Raw genomic sequence first — 18,990 nt, forward strand, 5'->3', positions numbered from 1 at the left:
GTCAGGGTTAAAATCCTTCCTCAAGTGGTGGTAATGAGGGAAGGACATGTGCTGCTCACTTTCCCCACTACACTTTAAAAACTAAGATAAGAAACTAAGAAAACAAAATGATCTTGCTACTAACAATAACAATTTCCCCCTTTTTTACAGTTTTTTGCTCTTTCTGCTTTGAGATTGGTCCTTTCAGTGTCAGGGCCTGAGGGGTTTTCTGCCCTAACGCAGTAGAAGCTCAGAATAGCAGGGTTTAGTGTCCCTCGACTCCAGATGAGCTGCGCTGGGCTCTGCCTGGCTAATCCTGTTTCGACCCACTTCTTAAAGGACGAATACGCCGCATAGAGTCATCATAACAAGGCTGTCAACAGGCCCAACCAGCACCAGGTGCTTCCTGTCCAGTCGTGCCTCAAATGTGCACAATCAACAGGTGAAGATTTATCCTCAAAGTTACACTCACATTCGACAACTTTTTGGACACACGTTTTATTGTAGTAACACTGATAAAATTAGATTTAATGATTCTATACAAAGAAACATCAATGACTGAAGACAAAATGAGCCTGAATGTGATGAGATTACTGTAAATGTTTCCAACCTACAGGAGGAGCTAAACAAATAATAAATGATCTAAGCAAAGACAAACTCTGTACAGTTAATACAGTCGTGTTGTTCTGCTAGTCGACGTCATTATACGCACCCCAATCCAAACATACACAAAACTATGTACATGTGCTTTGCATGGGATTTTTTTTTTCTCACAAAACAGACAAAAGGATTACAAAATTCATAAATATTGTCCCAATATTGTTTTTTTTTTTCTCCATTTGTTTTTCAGTGCCTGAGCTCTCAGTTGGTTTCAGATGTTTCCTCCAATCTGGCTGATGTTGCAGTAGGAACATGGGTATAGTACAGGGCTCTAAAGGAAGGTCAAAGGTCACACTTGCTGCTCTTTAAAATTGTCGGGGGTTAGTGGATGTTAGGAGCACACTGACTGAAAATGTGGGATCAGGAAGGTGTGAAGAGGAGGAGGAGGAGGAGGAGGAGGGTGGGAGTCTATGACAGGCCAGCTGCCCACAAGTCCATCCCTGATTGGCTAAAACAGAAGAAGCCCCTCCCCTGATCTTGTGAGTGGCAGCGTCACAGGTAGACCCGCCTCAGGTCTCCAGGTGAGGTGATGGTGTTGCATTGAGGACACAACTTTTTTGCTCCCTAAAGAAAAAAGAAATCACACTTTTATCAAACATGTTTTACTTCATTTTCATGTTTATATGAATCTGGTTATGAATATGGCTGCAACTAATGATTATTTTCTTGGTTAATGGATTAATCATTTTGTTTATAAAATGTTCAGAAATTGTGAAAAAAAATGTATTCACAATTTGTCAGAGCCTTTGATGAATGTCTTATCTGACCAACAGTATAAAATCTTAAGTTTTTTTTAATCTACCATCACATATGACAAACAAAAGCAGCAAATCCTCATATTTGAAAAGCTGAAATCAGAGAATATATGGACTTTTTGCTTGAAAAATGAGAGAAAAGATTAATTTTCTGTTACTCATTGCAGCTCTATATTAATCAAAACAAATTTGATGTTTTACCAGCGTCCGAAGCCAGCACTCCTCACAATGAACATGCCAGCACTGGATGGACGTGAGCGGGGTTGTGTACGTGTCCTGTAGAAAGAAACAGACAAAACACAGATGAGATTTTTTTTTTTTTACCTGTAACACAAAAAGCTGCCACTAGATGTCCACATGAGTCCACAAGTAGAGCATTAAGAGACATTTATTTTATTGTAAATCAACTTTTCTTAAAGGCCCTTTTACGACTAGGAAATATGATTTTTTTTCTCATATTGTTTTAGTTTTAATGGATGTAAAAAATATATTGTTTTGCCAATTCAATCTATCACCAAAATAGAGAGCAAAGAGAGAGCAAAGTCCAGCACTCCAGGACATCATTGACTTGAATCCTTCAACACAAAGTTTGGCTTTAGTGAGATTTAGTGAATGTTTTCGGGAAGAAAGTCGACCTGGACATAGCAGATGTTTTTTCGTCTTAAAGAAGGGGAAATAAGTGCTCTGGTCAAACTGTTTTGTCTGTCTGAAACATAGACATCCTTAGGTTGAAGTTGGGTGGAGCTACAGTATGTTGTAATTAAATGAGGTCACCAAAATTCATTAACCAATAAGAATGATAAAGGTGTAACACACACAGTCCTCAGATGAGTTCTAATCAGGTTAATAAGTGAACACACTTGTGTGGGTGGACCCTGGCTGAGAAGGGTCTTTAAATAACAACATCAATTAAAACATTAGATATTTAAAAAATAATAATAATAATAAGTGCCCAGAGCATAAGGGATGTGTTAGAATTACTTGTTTTGTCCAGCTAACAGACCAAAACCCAAAAATATTCAATAAAAGCACCAAGTTCTCACATTTAAGAAGTTGGAATGAGCAACTGTTTTGCTTTATAAACTATTTAGTGACTAATAATTGATTACTGGTGAATTTTATTGATGATAAACAAATTAGTGGAGCTCTACAATGTGTCAGAGCCAGATATGATGTTAATTATTATAATTTTTTCTGTAAAAAATCTATATTTGATTACTACAAAATTGTAGTATTTTACATTATAATATTAATCATCACATGCAAAACTGCACTTATCATACTGAGGATGATGACATTAAGCTGCACGGTAAATGTGAAATAAAAACCAAGCATTTCTAGAAGTTTTTCACATCTTTTTAAAAGCCAACAATTTGCTTGTTGACATCAAATTAGAAACTAGAGCCATGTATCAAGATATCACAGTATCAACATCAACATATTTATATTCCTTTGAAAGACTTTGACCAATAATATTGACCCAAAACACATTCGTTTCTGCGCCACTCTCTTTCTGTCTCTTCTCTGTCAACTTAATTTGCCTTCATACTCACCATGCAGATGAGGCATTTAAATCTGTCTCCTTTAGACAACTGTTTCTCCAAATCCCGTATCCGAGCTTTAAGTGCATCCAGAGTTGTCAGCGTGGAGTCCTCTGAGAGCCTGCGCACACACACACACACACACACAGACGGACAGTAACAGGAGGGGAGATGGGAGGGCGCGTGAGTTAGGCAGACACTGGAGAGTCATTTATAAATCGAAGACAGATTAAATTATTCGCTGGCCAACATGGACACTGAGCATGAAATTTAGCAGCAATCACATTGCCTGCATTCGCTGTCTCATTTATCATAGGCGGAGGGGAGGGGTGGGGGCCGGGTGAGGTGTCAGGGTCCTCACAGAGATAGACACACACACAGACGCACACACACAATTACAGGATAGACCGTATGTGCAAACATACTGTACAGGCGAGGCAGACGGGCTACAATGCATTAAGTGTGATGAAATGTGTGTACACGCGTGCGTCGCCTGCTGTGACCTTGATTGATGATATCATCACATTGTTACAGTAATATTTTGCACGCTGGTGGGAGCAGGGCCAGATAGTCTGAACTGATACGGCACACTGAGAGACGTCCAACAAAATACTCTTTACAGGAAGAGCCTTCCTCAGATTTGATTGGCTGATTCACACCTGTGAATGTTGCCCTGCTTTTCATTCGGTAGGCTACACACACCTAATCCTAGCCTCATTCATCTGCTCCTGAGTGGTTCAAATTTTGTGTGAAAATGATGTGCAGATGTTTGGTTGATTTTTGACTTGGTGTTAATTCTGGGGCTCAAAGGTTACATGACACAACAATCAAAACTTCTTATATCGAAGTTATTAGAATCACAAAAAGCTATAATCTCGAAGAGTGTGTGATGAGAAAAGTAGCAGACTCAAAGATAAATTCAATAAAAGGAAAATGTTCTTCGACAAAGTGAGCAACTCTGAACTCAAGGACCTCACTCTTAGGAAATAATTAGAAATCTAGACTTGTTTTGTTGTTTCTTTTGAACCCACTCAGCTCCCTTATCACTTATAAATCAAACTAAATCACAACCCGAAGGGACTTTTCACTTTAACAGACAACTAACCAAGTAATGAGACAAAGTTATTAACAGAGAAGTGAGGAAATCTCTGGCAATGACAGATGTGACACATACATGTTTGCTGTTATACAGTCTAGACTTACGTCTCTATCTCTGTGTTTTTGCAGGTTTTGGGGAGACCAGCTACGCTGCCGTCCAGTTTCTCTCCACTGCTGGTAGACGGACTCCCTAAGTGAACCAAACAAATAAATAAACAGATTTTAAAAAAATTGAACCAATTGAAAAAAAGTGACCAATCTATCCTCAAACTTGCACAATCCTCATGAGTAATTCCCTCTATGTTTTCCTCTTGTTTAATCAATTAATTCATTCACAGCTTGTTTGACTAACCTTCATTTGACCATTTGGAAAATTCTAGGTTGACTCTGGATTCAGGCAACATACTGCTGCTGCTGCTGCCGCCGCTGCTGCTGATGCAAGAACCAAAAAATATATACATATTTTAATGCCAAAAACAATGAGAGTTTATGTGATTAATGATAAGAAATAGATAACTTTCATGTGTAATTGAATATCCAATGTGAATGACAGAGCAGCAGGTGGGACACATACTTCACTGTTGTCTCCTTGGAGTTTTCTCCTGAACAGGGGATTACATCTGTCTCTGTGTATCTGAGAACAAAGCTCAGGAAAAACAGACATAAGCCTAACAAAAAAGGAATTTTTCTAACCTTTAAAATAATAATGAATAATATTATACATATTGTGATTGTCTAAAAATAACAGAGTGTGTAAAAAACATAAATTCATTAGCCATACTCCAAATATTTCTCTCGAACTACTTGAAAAGAGCTTCCAAGTTCTTTTCAAACTGATTTTTCAAGATAGGACGGCTCTCACTGTGAAAATGACACTATCACTGTTTTAATCACTGCTGAAGTTTGCTGACCTTGTGACCAGATTCCTCTCACTCCGCTCTTCACTTTATTATAAAACATAAAGGATACTGTGCTCTGCCGTACTCCAGAGTATCATCTCCATCCACGTCCAGGTCTGCATCGCTGTCCCGACACTCCTTAGACGTCGTGCTTACAAGCATCGCACCTGATAAGATGTTTTCACAAGAACATGGATTATTTATTATCTTTTATTATAGATAAAGTCCTTCTTTAACAAGTACAGGACTGTAAGAAAGAGCTTGTAGAGGGACAAAGCAGAGAGGTGGGTTAATTTTTTTTCCTACTACTCACATTAAGGCCAAATCTGGAGTCACATAATGTTTTGTTACCCGTCTCCCCTCTGCCCTGCTCTGTTTATTTCTGCATATAACAAGTTTGCAGGTCAGAGGAAAGCGTTACTTTTGAGCTAACCTTTAAGGCATCTTGTTCCGCTGTAATAGGGACTGAAAAGTTCAGTGCTTTTTCAACTGCCACTCTGTCACATTATTCACCCACCACTGCACGAGATCACACACATGGGTTCCTCGATGGGACACACGCATACCTTTAAACCCTCCGACTATAGACGTCATCTGTATCCTTCTCCTCTCATTCCACTCATCCTCCAATGGCACCAAGTCCGCAGATCCCTCCTACAACACACATAAAAGACACGATTTCACTGTCCTGGTGAATATGTCCATATGCCTCCCATCGCCTCGAGCTATGTATCTGCTTCTGTGTTTTCATAGCTGTGAAGCAACGCCGGTGGTGTTTTCACATGGATACACACCGAGCTGACAGTGATCCTGATGCTACGTGAACAAAGGCAGTCAACAGTGTCAGAGGGTTTGGACCACCGAAATTCTCTCAACTTGAGGTCCGCCCGCTACATTTTACATATATATTCATCACCAGTTACAATAAAAATGTCAAGGGAAGCTCAATGAAAAATAAAACATACCTCCTCTGGTTTCCTTCTCTTCAGTTTGCCAATCCTGACTGGGGACAGACAGAAAAGAGACAGATGAAGTGTTAAAAACAAGCTACAGTCACTTTAGTTGTTCTCTCTTGATGATTTTTTCTCAAGTTTTGAGCTCTGGTTATTTTAAAAAAAATCTTTTAAACTTTCAAATTTGAGACAAACTTTCTTCTTCAGCCTATTCCTATAATTAAAAAAATCAAAACACATAAGATGTGAGAGAAATGAGTACAAAAACAACAAAAAGAAAACATTGAGGAGATTAGAAACAGGCGTCAGTTTGTGTTTGGGGTCACACAGAGAAAAGTAAGCATGTCCAAATCACACAAGGAATTGTTTTCATTTTCAAATTTCTTTTATTCATTGTTGACAAAATATTTGACTTCCCAAATCTTTTTCTGTGATGATGGTGAAAATCATAAAATAACATAATCTCCAAGTTATCAAGTTATTTATACCAATGTGTAATTTTTTCAGAGTTTCAGCTCATTTCTTTTCTTTTGTCATTTAAGTGTTTATTAACTTTCACATGTACACTATTTTTTCCCAACCAGGGATACTTTGGTTTGATTAAATACAAATTATGATTATTTTGTTACAAAAACAATATGCTGGATTACTGGATTACAAATAGAAATACATGTAGCTAAAAGTCATGGATAAATTGTTGAAACTTCAAGCTTCTGCTACTCCAAGTGATAATAGTATGAATGAAAATTAAAGCAAACTGTAAGAAAGAAAAAGCCTTAACATTAACAGTTACACTTTCTTGTATGAAAAAGAATATTCACATCATCCACTTTTAAATCCACTCAAATAAACACATTTGGAAGATGATGGTTGGTGTCGATGAAGAGGTACTTGAGCTCATCTGGTTGGGAAACACTGATGTTCTCTTGTTTGTTCAAAAAAATGTATATTTATTGTGTGGACCAACCTGTAACGCAATCGCATAACAAGTCGACCACATTCAAACACAGACCCTGAAGTAATATTACACTTAAGAGCAAGGAGACATACATGTGGGCTCCATATAAACAGCAACTGTAGTTTTTTTCAATAGTGGTTACAAAACATTCCTCCCATCCCCTTTTTGTCATCCCACCCTCCTCCCCCCGCTTTCCTCTCTGATATAAAAGTTAACATGGCAGAACACCAACTGCACCTCCTCTCCCACTGTGACTTGACTGACTGCAGATTGCATAAGGGGACATTAAGTTTTAGGGCCCTCTAATTCCCGCTGGATGACAGTGGCCCCCGTGGGGAGGGGGGCAGAGCTGGTGGCCGTGACCCGAATGCCGCCATTGCAGTGAACATAATGAGGGTTAAAGAGACGGTCATAGATGAGGAAGAGCTCATCAAACAGAGAGGAGAGAGAGGGAAAGAGAGAGAGGTTGATTAATCAAGAGAAGAGACCCCCCCCCCACTCAACCCCCCTTCTTCTTTTTCCTCCCTGACGTGTATTTAGAAGCTCATTATACTGTCCTGTTATAAGGCCCAATAAAGGCTAACAGACCTCGACAGCGCTGGCAGTTTGAAGAGTCAGCTAAGAGCTGGAGAATCTCAGCAGTAATAATAACAGAAGTAAGACGTCAATAGTGTCAGCTGCAGCTTTTATATAGAGATCCTGCAATATTGCCATAAAGACGACCTCTCATTATGCTGGCTTTGCTTTTTTTACACTGAACCAAACACAGCCGGCATAATGCAGAGGCGTGACGTGTAACACAACAGCGTCGGTGTCTAGTGTGTGTAGTCCCACCATACCAGCTGTCCCTTTAATGGTGGAACAACAATGCCCCCCCCCATTTCGTGTTCATACCTTTTATACAAAATGGCAAGGGCAGAATAACGGTGCAACATTCCCGCCTTGAACAGGCTGTGTAAAAGTGGCTTAGGTCTACATGTCTGTATCAGTATAAAAGCACTGTGATATTTAAAATGGTTAGATGAACAAGTCTAATGAGCTGAAGAAAATATTTAGTTTACAGGGTACATTAAAGGACCAGTGTGTATGATTTAGTGGCATCTAGTGGTGAGGTTGCAGATTGCAACCAACGGAATACCCTGAATCCACTCCCCAAAGCGTGTAGGACGTTTGGTGGCCACGAAAAAAAAAAACATGAAAGGTCCTCTCTAGAGCAGGTGTTTGGTTTGTCCGTTCTGGGCTATTGTAGAAACATGGTGGTGTAACATGGTGGGCTCCGTGGAAGAGGACCTGCTCCCTCTGTAAATATAAAGATCTCATTCTAAGGTAACGAAAATACAACAATTCTTATTTTCAGGTGATTATACACTAATTAAAACATACTTATGAATATTATATTCCATTTCTGCCAAGTCCGTTCCACTAGATGCCACTCAATTCTACACACTGGCCCTTTAAGCAAGGACTTTAAGAGAGTCAGTTAATTTTATTATTCTTTTTAGTACCACTTTTTAATAAGGCACCTTTGTTAATCTTTATTAATGGTTTCTACGTAATTTACTAATACTGTATAGATCAGTTTTAAGCCACTAATATGAAGATCTTTTGGGTTGCCAGGTTGTGAAAATCCTATTGACCAGTTTTTATCAATCTCCAACTTGCTGTTTAGATCATCACTTGATAGATTATGTTCAGATCTCTTAATAAATGACTTACTAACATTTATAAATGCAACTTTGTAAAAACAAGTGTCATGCTCTAGGAGAAAACAAATAAACACCAGCTAAACTTTTCACAACCTGGTATCCTGAAAGTTATTAATGGCTTATAACTGATCTTTACAGCATTTGTAAATGATTTATACCCATTAATAACACCATGAGTTACAAGTTATTTCAAGGGTATTAAAGGTTTTTTAAATTGTAATAAAACTTGTCAGAGGCCACCTCATGCTACCTCACTGCAGAGCTGTGATATGAATATCACGGAAAACATGAAAAATTAATTCTATATTAATACATCATGATATCTTCTGACATATACAAATCACACAATGAATAATAAATTAATGTCTTTCATAGAAACATAAAAACTCTGCCCTATAAGGTGGGTTAGTGGCACTCGGGAATAAATTATTTAAAATATTTATGAATTATATTTTCCCTCTTAAAATATGCAAATCATCCCTTTTGAGAAGCTTTAATCAGTAAATGTTTTGCTTTTTTTCTGATAAGTCATTTAAACAATCAATGCACGGATAAAATATTGTTCATTAAATTGGCAGTAAACTGATTTATTTAATTAATTTATTTTTCCATCACTAGAATAGAGTTTTTTTGAAAAAAATCTAATCAATATGTTTTCGTGTCATAGCTAGGTTTCATGATAATACAAATATATCTACACAGTATATATCAATTTATATAAAATACAATAGTATTTTTGAGAAAACCAATAAAACATGTATCCAGGACCTGGCTGCTAAAAAAGAATGAGTGTGGGAATAAAAAAAATGCTTCTCAGTGTGTCTTACCAGCTTGTGTGCAGTCTAGGTGGGCTCCTGCGCTGTGGGGGCGTAATGGGGCAGATTTGACGTAGCACCTGCACCAGCAGAGGTCATCGACTGTTAACATATCAAGAGGTCAAAGTTGAAAGGTTAATAGCTCCTCTGCTCGTGTGGGCGCTAGGCCGGTGGAGATGGTGTGGGAAAAGGGGTGATATCTGAACGACTGGTGAGGGAGCGGGGTGGGACGAAACACACAACCGGTCGCATTTGAACAAAGGAAGCTAGAAGGCTAAAAAAAACCTCTGACTCCTTTCTTTAAAAAAAATGTTATAGCAGTTTAAAACTGCAGAGCTGACAGTCTACTGTATTGAAATATCTCTTAACGGCAAACTGCATGCATCAACGTACCATTTAGTCTTGTGTGTCTGTTGGCCCGCACACGAAGAAACGTCTGCAACAAACAAAAGAGGAACATCCAGATTTTTCAGATTTTTCTCATCTGTCATTTAAATCTTGATTTCTCTCATCACCATTTTTACTGAAATAAATGAACAGCAGCACAGTAGATTGTGATTATCATAAAACTTTTTACTTTAGTGACATCTAAAGCAAAGATAATACTTCAGTTGTCTTAAAACACATTTAAAGCTTTCCAGAAGTGTTCAAGTGACACCAAAATCACCTGTGTATAGTTTTACTCTTTAACTTATTACAGAGAATTTTTAAATTAAAATTGTCTTTTTCTTCATATGTTAATTCTACTACTGCTACTCCGTCTGCTCTGTATATTTGATGACAAGTGTTTTTTGTTTTTCCTCATCTGGATCAAAGGTCTGAGGATAGAGGTTGTCATATGTCATATAGTTTTTAAAGCCCTCTGAGACAAACGTGTGTTTTTGAGCTCTATAAATAAAATTCGCTTGACTTGACTCCTGATGAACCCATTACTTTTAAGTGAGGTGCTGAGTGTCGAGTACAGCATTTGATCAACACCAGACCATAAAACCGGTGAGTCACTGGCACCACATCAAGAAAAAACAATGTTTTTATGATGTTGCTAACTACTAGCTGTCCAGTGCTCTTTTAGTGCACTAATGAACAGAGCCAGCACTCACATTCTTTAGTGACACTTACAAGATTCAGTTAAAACTAGAAAAAATCAGGCTGTCACTTGGCCAACAACATAAAGCAAGTTTCCAAAATGATATATTACTGTATATTTATGTTTGTATTTCAGTAATGTGCTATTGTTACCTTAAGTTTCTGCCCATCTTAAAGGAAAAACAAGGTAATTATTCATTTATAACATCAATTTTTACACACAAATTCAAACACATTGTTCTTTTTTAACCTCACCTGGTATCGGTCAGAGTGGGTGTCCTCAGCTGGTCGAGGAGGTGAGGTGGGAGAACCTCCTTCACGTTTGATATGCAGAGAGAGTGAAAGAGACTGGACCAAAAAAAAAGGAGAATCAATGAAGAAAAGGAGTCAAAGGCAGGATGACAGCAGCTATTTTACTGCAACTCATGAAGATATCAACTGTGTTTACCTTTGGTGTCCTTATGAGGTGGTTGTGCTGCACTGGAGTGACACTGTTGAGAAAAGAGGCAAATAATACATGAACTCATATTTCAGACAAATAGAAATCCACACCACACACACACACACACACAAATCAACTATGCTATTTTACTATACACACATACAAGCACAATATTGCCCTGTAGATGTCAACATGTAAGTAACACTCTGCTTTTATCTTGTCTGAATTTGTATTTGAGTCTGTGCATAACCTCATTTTACTGACTTTCTCGCTTTCTGTCTGTCTCACAGATACTGTATACACACACACACACACACACACACACACACACACACATACACAGTGTCCCTGTGGGCCAAGTTCAATTTGAAACCATTACTGTCCACGGAGCGGTCGTTAAGCAGATTTGGAGTATAATGTCTTTATTGGAGAAATCATTCTTCTGGTCTAAGCAGCAGGTAATGTGTGTGTGTCTGTATATGTGTGTGTGTGTGTGTTTTAGCCTGTGAGTGTGCGTGCGTGTGTGTAGGGCTCAAAGCAGCCATTAGCAGGACATTATCCGCCCGATGTATGATTTGTCGCCTCAAGGCTGGAGGCTGTAATATGAAATATGTAGGGAACAATGAGGCAGCTTGTAAACACTGCACGCAGGTGACAGAGAAGACGGGAGATACCACCTGGGGGAACTATAAGGGGGGGTAGGGGGTCCCTACAGCTACAGAATCTGTCAACATTAATTATCACCTGAAAGCTGAACAGAACAGAAAGGAAATGACAAATAGATAAATGGAGGAAGTGGAAAGTTGGAGGAAAATAGAGGATGGTTAGAAGGGAGAGATGTAGTGCAATAAAACCATTTGATGGCACAGAGACGATGCAAGAAGACAGAAAAGATTTACTGGATTATAGAGTGAACGCCGTAAAAACCAGATGATGATCATTTGTGATTGGATCATGATACCTGATTTGTAGCTGGGCGAGTTTAGTTAACTCCTGCTCCATGTGTTCCTGCAGCTCTCCTGGTCGCAGAATGGCCTGGCAGACTGGACACACTGGGGCCTGAGCGTCATAGAGACCCTTCACCTTGCCTGGATAGAGGAGGGGTGACAAGAGTTAGAAAAACTGCACAGTCTGATGATTTTCATGTGGTCTTTGAGGCAATGAGAAGAACTGTGCTACACAAGACATCATGTTTCACTACGGAGAGATGGTGTAGTATGTTTTCTTTTCTGATAACCATTAACTGCCCTTGTTCACTCAACTACTGAAGGTTTAAATTGTCAAAAACTTAACTCACACTATGATGTAGATGTGAGCAGATATAAATGTTTATTCATGTATTTGTCAGCAACTAAAACTCCTCTTGTGTGCACCCATGAGTGGAGGCTGCTGTATCAACAGATACTGAATAACAATATATTAAATAATATAAAATATGTCTTCATAGGAGAAGTTATAATTGTTTGTTATTACTGTATATTAATAAACATTTAAATATATCCTCAAATGTCATCTGCTTGCAACAACTTATTGTGGAGCTGTTTTGAACTATGTTATACAGTATATCTTACTGCTGGATAGTTTCATCTTTAACAATCCACTGTATCTTTTTCTCCTACTGTATATTTTGCATATAAAATCTTAATTAGCAAAGTAACAGATAACTGTAGCCATCAGATAAAAATGTGGAGTAAAAAGTACAATATTTGACTCTGAAATGTATTGGGGATGAAGTATAAAGTAGCATGAAATAAAGTGAAGTAGAAATACCTGAAAATTGTAGTAAATTAAGTAGATGTATTATTAGTTAATTTTTCGGTAGTTGAGGATGTCCCTGTGAGTATTTGTACATGTGTGTGTTCTGTAGACCTAACTGCACACACACACACACACACACACACACACACACACACACACAAACACACAGACACACTGCTATGGCCTCCTGCTGTCAGTGTGTTGACATCATAGGCTGTCAATAGGAACATTACCCAGGAGGGCCACTCGGCCCATTGGGCCCCACTGATGGATTACTGCCATAAGCAGCCAGCTGGGAGCCCGAGGAGCTCTACTATATCAAGATTTTACCTAGTAGATGAGGTGATTTACTCCTGAAAGCCATCAATCACACGGAGAGAGCTAGTAGGCAAGATGCACCTAATTTCCCATCTTTGTACAGTCAAGGGAAAACAAATGACTGTGCCGGCTATCACAATTTAGCTCTTTTTTATATGAAATACTATTAACGGGATAGCATTTTTGACAGTTGACCCCTCGCTGTGGAGCATAGTGGACTGAACTTCCTTAAGGACCCTATTTTCCAAACACCGGACAAACACTTTGCCCCAGCTCCTCTCCAAATGACCAGTGACATGACAAGCTCCGATGCCAATGTCTGTCGACAAGTGCCGTCCCTTGATATCAGTTGAGCTATGAGCCCCCATAATGACGAACCAAATAGGACAAAATGGCCTGTAAATAAAACATGGGTGGAAAATAGAAAGTGGAGTCGGGTGTCCTTGGGAGAGTGACAGCTCTCCTGGTTTCACCCCCCTCTCTCTCGCCTTTTTTGCATCCCCTTGCGGAAGCCTAAATGACTTTTCCCGACACGCATCGAGCGTTCCCGGGCTTTCTGCGCTCTGCCGCCCGGAACATGCAGGCATCAGTAAACAATGAAATCTCTGGGCTGAAATTGAATTTATAACCACATTACCTGCACAGATAACGTCTCTGAATGGCGCCGCGATAAGAGCAATGGGATTTGATTTTCAGGTGTTTTATTGGTCCACTTTTTGGATAAGCCCCCCCATCTCCGACTACAGCCTCCCCCCCACCCTTCACCTCTGCTCCACACAAACATCAGATTTAATGGTGTGAGAGCGTGCATGTTTGGATGTATGGATGAGTGTGTGTTTGCATGCTTTTGCTGAGGCCTGACTTGCGCTGCGCTCTCGTAAGTGACAGTTGTTGGTTCATGACCACCTTTTTACACGTCTCCATCCCCCGCTGCCCCTCCTCCCCCGCCCACATAAACCCTGTCAGTATCAGTCAGCCTCAGCCCCTCTTCAGTGTGGGGGGTCTCAGACACACAACAGGGGGCTGTAAAACCTGCCTATGGGGCTTGTTAACTGTTCCCTCACTACGGCAACTGGCTTGGATGGATTGGCCCTCTCTCATTGGGCTGTGCTGAGTTTGACGGGCCCATCTTCTAATGGATTCACTGTCTCTGTGTCTCTGATTGTTTCCTTTTTCTGTCTTTGTGTCTCGCCAGTCCAGGACCTCCTTTCCTGGCTGTCTAGCCTTTATCCAGCTGCCATTTGCTCTCTTCCCACTTGGGAGGATGCTTATTTGGCTATATTTAAGTCTCATTCCTATGAAAAAAACAACAGAGTGAAACGATTTCCTTTTTATCTCTATTTTGTGGTCACTGATTAAACTATTTCATCACTTCACCATGTTTTTTTATACATTACTCAAAAACTCTGAGATTACATTGCCCTAAATCCACTTTTATATACTGTTTTTGTTGTCAGGAAGGAATCACACAGATGAGCATACACAAACATGCCTGACTACATCCTCTATCTTATCTCTCTGTGAATTTGAAGTGAACACACCCCTGGGGCGAATAACCCATCAAAACACTGCGATATGTCTCTGCCCCATCTCCACTATCAAGAGCATCGTGAGATAGTAAAGTTCATCCTTTGAAACAAAACAAGATATTGTCGTCCTCCTCCTCCCCTTGTATAACTGATGGTCAAATCCAGTTTTTGTTGCTCAGCATCAAGACGTGGATTGCAACTGTGCAGGGTTCAGTACATGCCCCCTGAAACAGAGAGATCAGAATCCCGCTGACAAATCCTCAAAGCATCGAGTCCCCCTGCGGGCCTGGGTAATGGCCGATGCCAGCGCCCATATGACGGCTGCCAGTTCTGCTGATGCAGACGGAGCGGAGATGCCTAACGTGACCTTTAGTGAATGCCACATCACATCAGGCCTGGATGTCACCCGCTGACATTATGCTGGGGCATGAAAAGGCTGTTCTGGAGGGGAGACGTGGTGACAAACGTCCCCCCGGTGACAAACCTGTGGACGTGGTATAATTCTGATTGACATGAGGAGGACTGGATGGCTTTGAATGGCAGGGGACATGCAAGCAAGCGAGCAAGCATGGAAGCTTGTTGTGCATCGGCTGGGTCTGTTTTTCTCTGTGTTCGTTGGCGATAAAGTGCTGAGACAACTTACTCCAACTGGCATCATTATCCCAATCATCAAACAATTCTCTAAGCACATCAGAAATCCCTCTATAAAGCTGTAACAAGCACAGACTCTATATAACCAGTAGGCATGTAGAGATTGGCGGGGGGAGTAAAGTTAACGCTTGGCGGCTAACACTGCAGTGGTGGGTTGTGGAGGCAGGTCCTTGGCACACTTTCAGAGGAGATGGAGGGCTATAAAAGCCATTGGCTCCTGCCACACCTGTACCCCACCCTATCGCGCGGCCTGCTTCCTATTTAAAAGCATAACATGCAGGATATTAGTCAGGATTTTTTGCCGTCTGTGAGGTAGAGCTAACCTCTAAAGTGGAGGGGGGAGAGGGGAAAGTATGCAGGCCGCCGTTTGTTTTTTATTGGGGAAATAATGGCCTATTGAGAGGTTGGGTATTTAATGAGCAACATAATAGGCCCTGTAGTAACACATCTGCTATGAGCAGAGTCATTTCCTCAGCTTTCAAAGGCTGCTGCTCCAGCCTTTGAAACAGCAAGTCCAGTTGCTTTTGACTTAGTACTTGTAGATATCTGCTTTTTATTAATTGCAGAATTGCTACACCGGTAATACATTAAAGACAAATGTGCTGCCAGACTCCATGTTCAATCCTAACCACATTCAACAGCCGACGAAGGTACGCTTTCTCTCCTGGCTTGACCTAAAATCTCTCACTGTCCAACCTAATTCCAGCATCATTCAAAAATATCCCTCCTACTCTGCAATCAATTGTGTTTAATGTATTAAAGACACTCACCACAACCACTGCAACCTTTGGCCCTTGCACAAATCAATGGCTCGTTAGACCACTAATGATCATTCATTGACTAATAAGATCTGTATCAACCTCTTGTAGAACATTGATTGGCCTTTGGCCTCTGTAGTGCTCTGTGCATTACGTGGAGCGGCCACATGCAATAGGAGATGGGCAGCTCTAAGTCCTGGGGAGTCAGATGATGAAAAAGCTCCTGGTGGGAATGGACAGGAATTCTAAACCCCAAATAGACTCATTCTGAAGCACCTCAGGCTAAAGCCCTTTTCTTCTGCCCTACAGATCAATGGACATAACCTCTCTGACCACAGGTCAATCAGCACACAAACCCCCAATTTCTCTCCTTCTCCCTCTCACTCTTTCTCTCTCTCATCTTCTCCATTAGTCACTACAATTGTTCCATCAGTTGCGGGTGTGGCTCAGCATGTATGTGTCCAATCATCTGGTTGATGGAGAGTGGACTGGGTAGCTGTGCAACTGTGTCCCTGTGACCATATTTCCCTTCTCAGGACCTGGGGGCAAAGATCGAACCCTGCCTCCGCTCCGCTCCAACCAATCAATCTGGCCCTCATTGAGATGCATGGCTCAATGATCTTTGATAGCGACTTACAGATTGGAGAGAGGGAGTGGAAGTCGGGGGGAAAGTTAGGACTGTCCTTGGGTATTTGTGGTGATATGAGGCTACTTACGAGCCATCTCAGTGGAAAATATCTGCAGATCTGTTTGAAGAGTTTTATTAAAAACATTATGATAATTCCTGATGGGGGCAGCACTTACAGATGCCAATTAAGTTAAATAAGCAATATTACAGAACACCAGAGGTCTTCACAGGCCCACTTGGTGCCAAATCTGGGACCCTGAGTGGATCAAAGCAAACTTGCTATTAGCTCTTGGTGTCATGATTATCACAGGATTTTGAAGTTCGAGGATAAATGGAGGCATTCTTTCCTGACATGAGGAATAAGAAAAGAAACGGCTCTAATTATTCTTGGGTCAAATTAGCACCAGTTCTGATAGTCTCTTTCGGATAACAGGTCTCTCTACATAAACTGGTTTCAGGGAGTTCTTCCACAGAAGACCTCCACTGAATACTTTATTACTGAAATACTTATCACAAATTTCAAGAGAGGCTCATTTACAGCAATGAAACCCAGCATTTATGATTTCCCATCCAAAACTTCAGTTGTAATCAAGCTCTGGGCAGCAAAATGCCAAATGCAGACTTTGACATCCGTTTGCTGACTGCTGTCTGTCAAAGCCAGTGCAGTCGTGTCGGATCAAGGAGCCACTGACAGCGGACAGCGATAGAGCTATTCACCGGTGGCCCGTCACTCATTCTGATGCCATCAACCTGCACTCGCTAAAGAGAATGAAATGTACCGAGATCCAACTGTCACACTATATCACACTGTCAGGACTTAAACTTGTCTCAGTGCACTTCAGGCAATCAATTGCCATATTTAGTTTTAGTTAAGGTACATATTAGCCAGCAGGGAGTCATTTTTCGCTTGTGCTCCTCAATTACATTTCTTACTGATGTCAGTTTTGGAGACTTTTTCTGTTTCTGTTTATTTTAGGTATTGTATATGTTTAAAAAATCTACCATCCTTAACTCTATTACACTAAAAAAACTAGCTAAAAAAACCCACCTAGAGTGCTTATGTTGGCTCCTAAAAAGTCAACATTTTGTAGATAATGACAGCAATGCCTTGTTTGTTAGCAGTTATTTAAACAAAGTGACTCAACAAACTGCAAGTTAGTTGGATTTCAAGAAATGCCTTCCTTATTGTAACAATAGAAAACATGTAAATCTGCGGTGACGTATTTATATTTTAAGTACCACTGTGATTGCTGCAATAAATTTTGTTTTCTTGTGTGTGTGTTTGCTTGTGTGCTGATGCAAACAAATCTATACATTATTCCTGTCATGATTATCTCAACCACTCTGTGTGTGAGAGAGAGTGAGAGAGACATAAAGAAGCTAATAGACAGATCACAATCTCTCATTAGAGGGTAATTAGATTGGCTCCAAAAATACAGATCACTATTACCCGGACCACTGATTAATACACATTAATACTCTCTCTCTCTCTCTCTCTCTCTCTCCCTCTTCCTCTCTCTCATTCTCTCTCTCTGTCTATCTCTGCCTCACTCTCCCTCTGTTATTATTCCATTGTCTTCTCATCACCTCTCTTTCATTTTATTTTCCCCTCTTGCTCTCTCAATTAGTGGTTAATAAGGAGAAAATGAGAAGTGTCTGAATTGAGTGCTCAACTTTTCTAAACAGTCCCAGACAAACAGTGTGTCAGTGAGGAAGTCACTGCAGACTTTAATTATAACAAGACTAAAACAACAACAATACAGCCTACAAAGGTGAGTTCTAACTGCATATTTCATCAGTTGGAAGTATTTTCTTACAGCAGCATCCACACAAGAAACCTTGGACTTTCTGCTTTTGGTGTTTCGTCTGATTCTCCACTTTCTATATTTCCTAAAAATGTCTTGAAAACACCCACAGCAAGAATGTCTGAACTTGTTTCATCAAGTGGGTGACTGCGGTGCCAACTCTGACACATGCAGCGTTTGACACACAACGCACCAGAGCTCTGTCTCACCCCTCCCCAGCACGCCAAACGAATCTCATGCTACAGTTTTGGCAATTTCAAACAGTGAGACTCCATCGTAGCAAAGTGAGTGAACACGTTCACAAGCAGACGATATCTTTTCAGCGAGGAAAAATCGAGAATTGTTCTCACTGCTGCTATCAGGTCCATGAGGCGTGTGCTGAAAATCAGATGAGGTTCCCAGATGGTGGTGAGAGATTTAAGACAAAGTTATTAGCATAGTTACAGCACTGAACAAAAAAGGTACTCAACTAAAGTGTTCTCAGCATAAGTCCTGTAGTTATGACTCCAGAAGAATTTGCTGAGAAATACAACAACAAAAAAGAAATAAAAGAAATAGGACAAAAGAAATAATGACAAAAAGCTACAACACTGGAAAACATCATACCTTTCACTTTGAAAGAATCTGGTTTGCTCTGAAGGACAAACTTTG

General features: G+C 40.2%; 1 protein-coding gene across 2 annotated transcripts in view; it reads right to left on the reverse strand.

Annotated features, from left to right (window-relative positions):
* Positions 1-475: 475 nt before the first annotated feature.
* Positions 476-18,990, reverse strand: part of rnf220b (ring finger protein 220b) — a 32,292-nt gene continuing 13,777 nt past the window's right edge. The window contains exons 3-16 of one of the 2 annotated variants that reach the window (XM_067598112.1): positions 11,854-11,980; positions 10,899-10,941; positions 10,706-10,798; positions 9,758-9,800; positions 9,377-9,466; positions 5,898-5,935; positions 5,499-5,586; positions 5,003-5,099; positions 4,608-4,667; positions 4,386-4,462; positions 4,139-4,223; positions 2,948-3,056; positions 1,596-1,670; positions 476-1,203 (exon numbers count right to left, since the gene is read on the reverse strand). In XM_067598112.1, coding sequence (XP_067454213.1) covers positions 1,132-1,203; positions 1,596-1,670; positions 2,948-3,056; positions 4,139-4,223; positions 4,386-4,462; positions 4,608-4,667; positions 5,003-5,099; positions 5,499-5,586; positions 5,898-5,935; positions 9,377-9,466; positions 9,758-9,800; positions 10,706-10,798; positions 10,899-10,941; positions 11,854-11,980 — 1,097 coding nt within the window. In that variant the 3' untranslated portion in view covers positions 476-1,131. Of the gene's footprint in view, positions 1,204-1,595; positions 1,671-2,947; positions 3,057-4,138; positions 4,224-4,385; positions 4,466-4,607; positions 4,668-5,002; positions 5,100-5,498; positions 5,587-5,897; positions 5,936-9,376; positions 9,467-9,757; positions 9,801-10,705; positions 10,799-10,898; positions 10,942-11,853; positions 11,981-18,990 lie in introns of both variants that reach the window. The other variant, XM_067598111.1, reaches the window with a different exon arrangement.

This window comes from Thunnus thynnus, chromosome 8 (assembly GCF_963924715.1).
Source record: "Thunnus thynnus chromosome 8, fThuThy2.1, whole genome shotgun sequence".
NCBI lineage: Eukaryota > Metazoa > Chordata > Actinopteri > Scombriformes > Scombridae > Thunnus > Thunnus thynnus.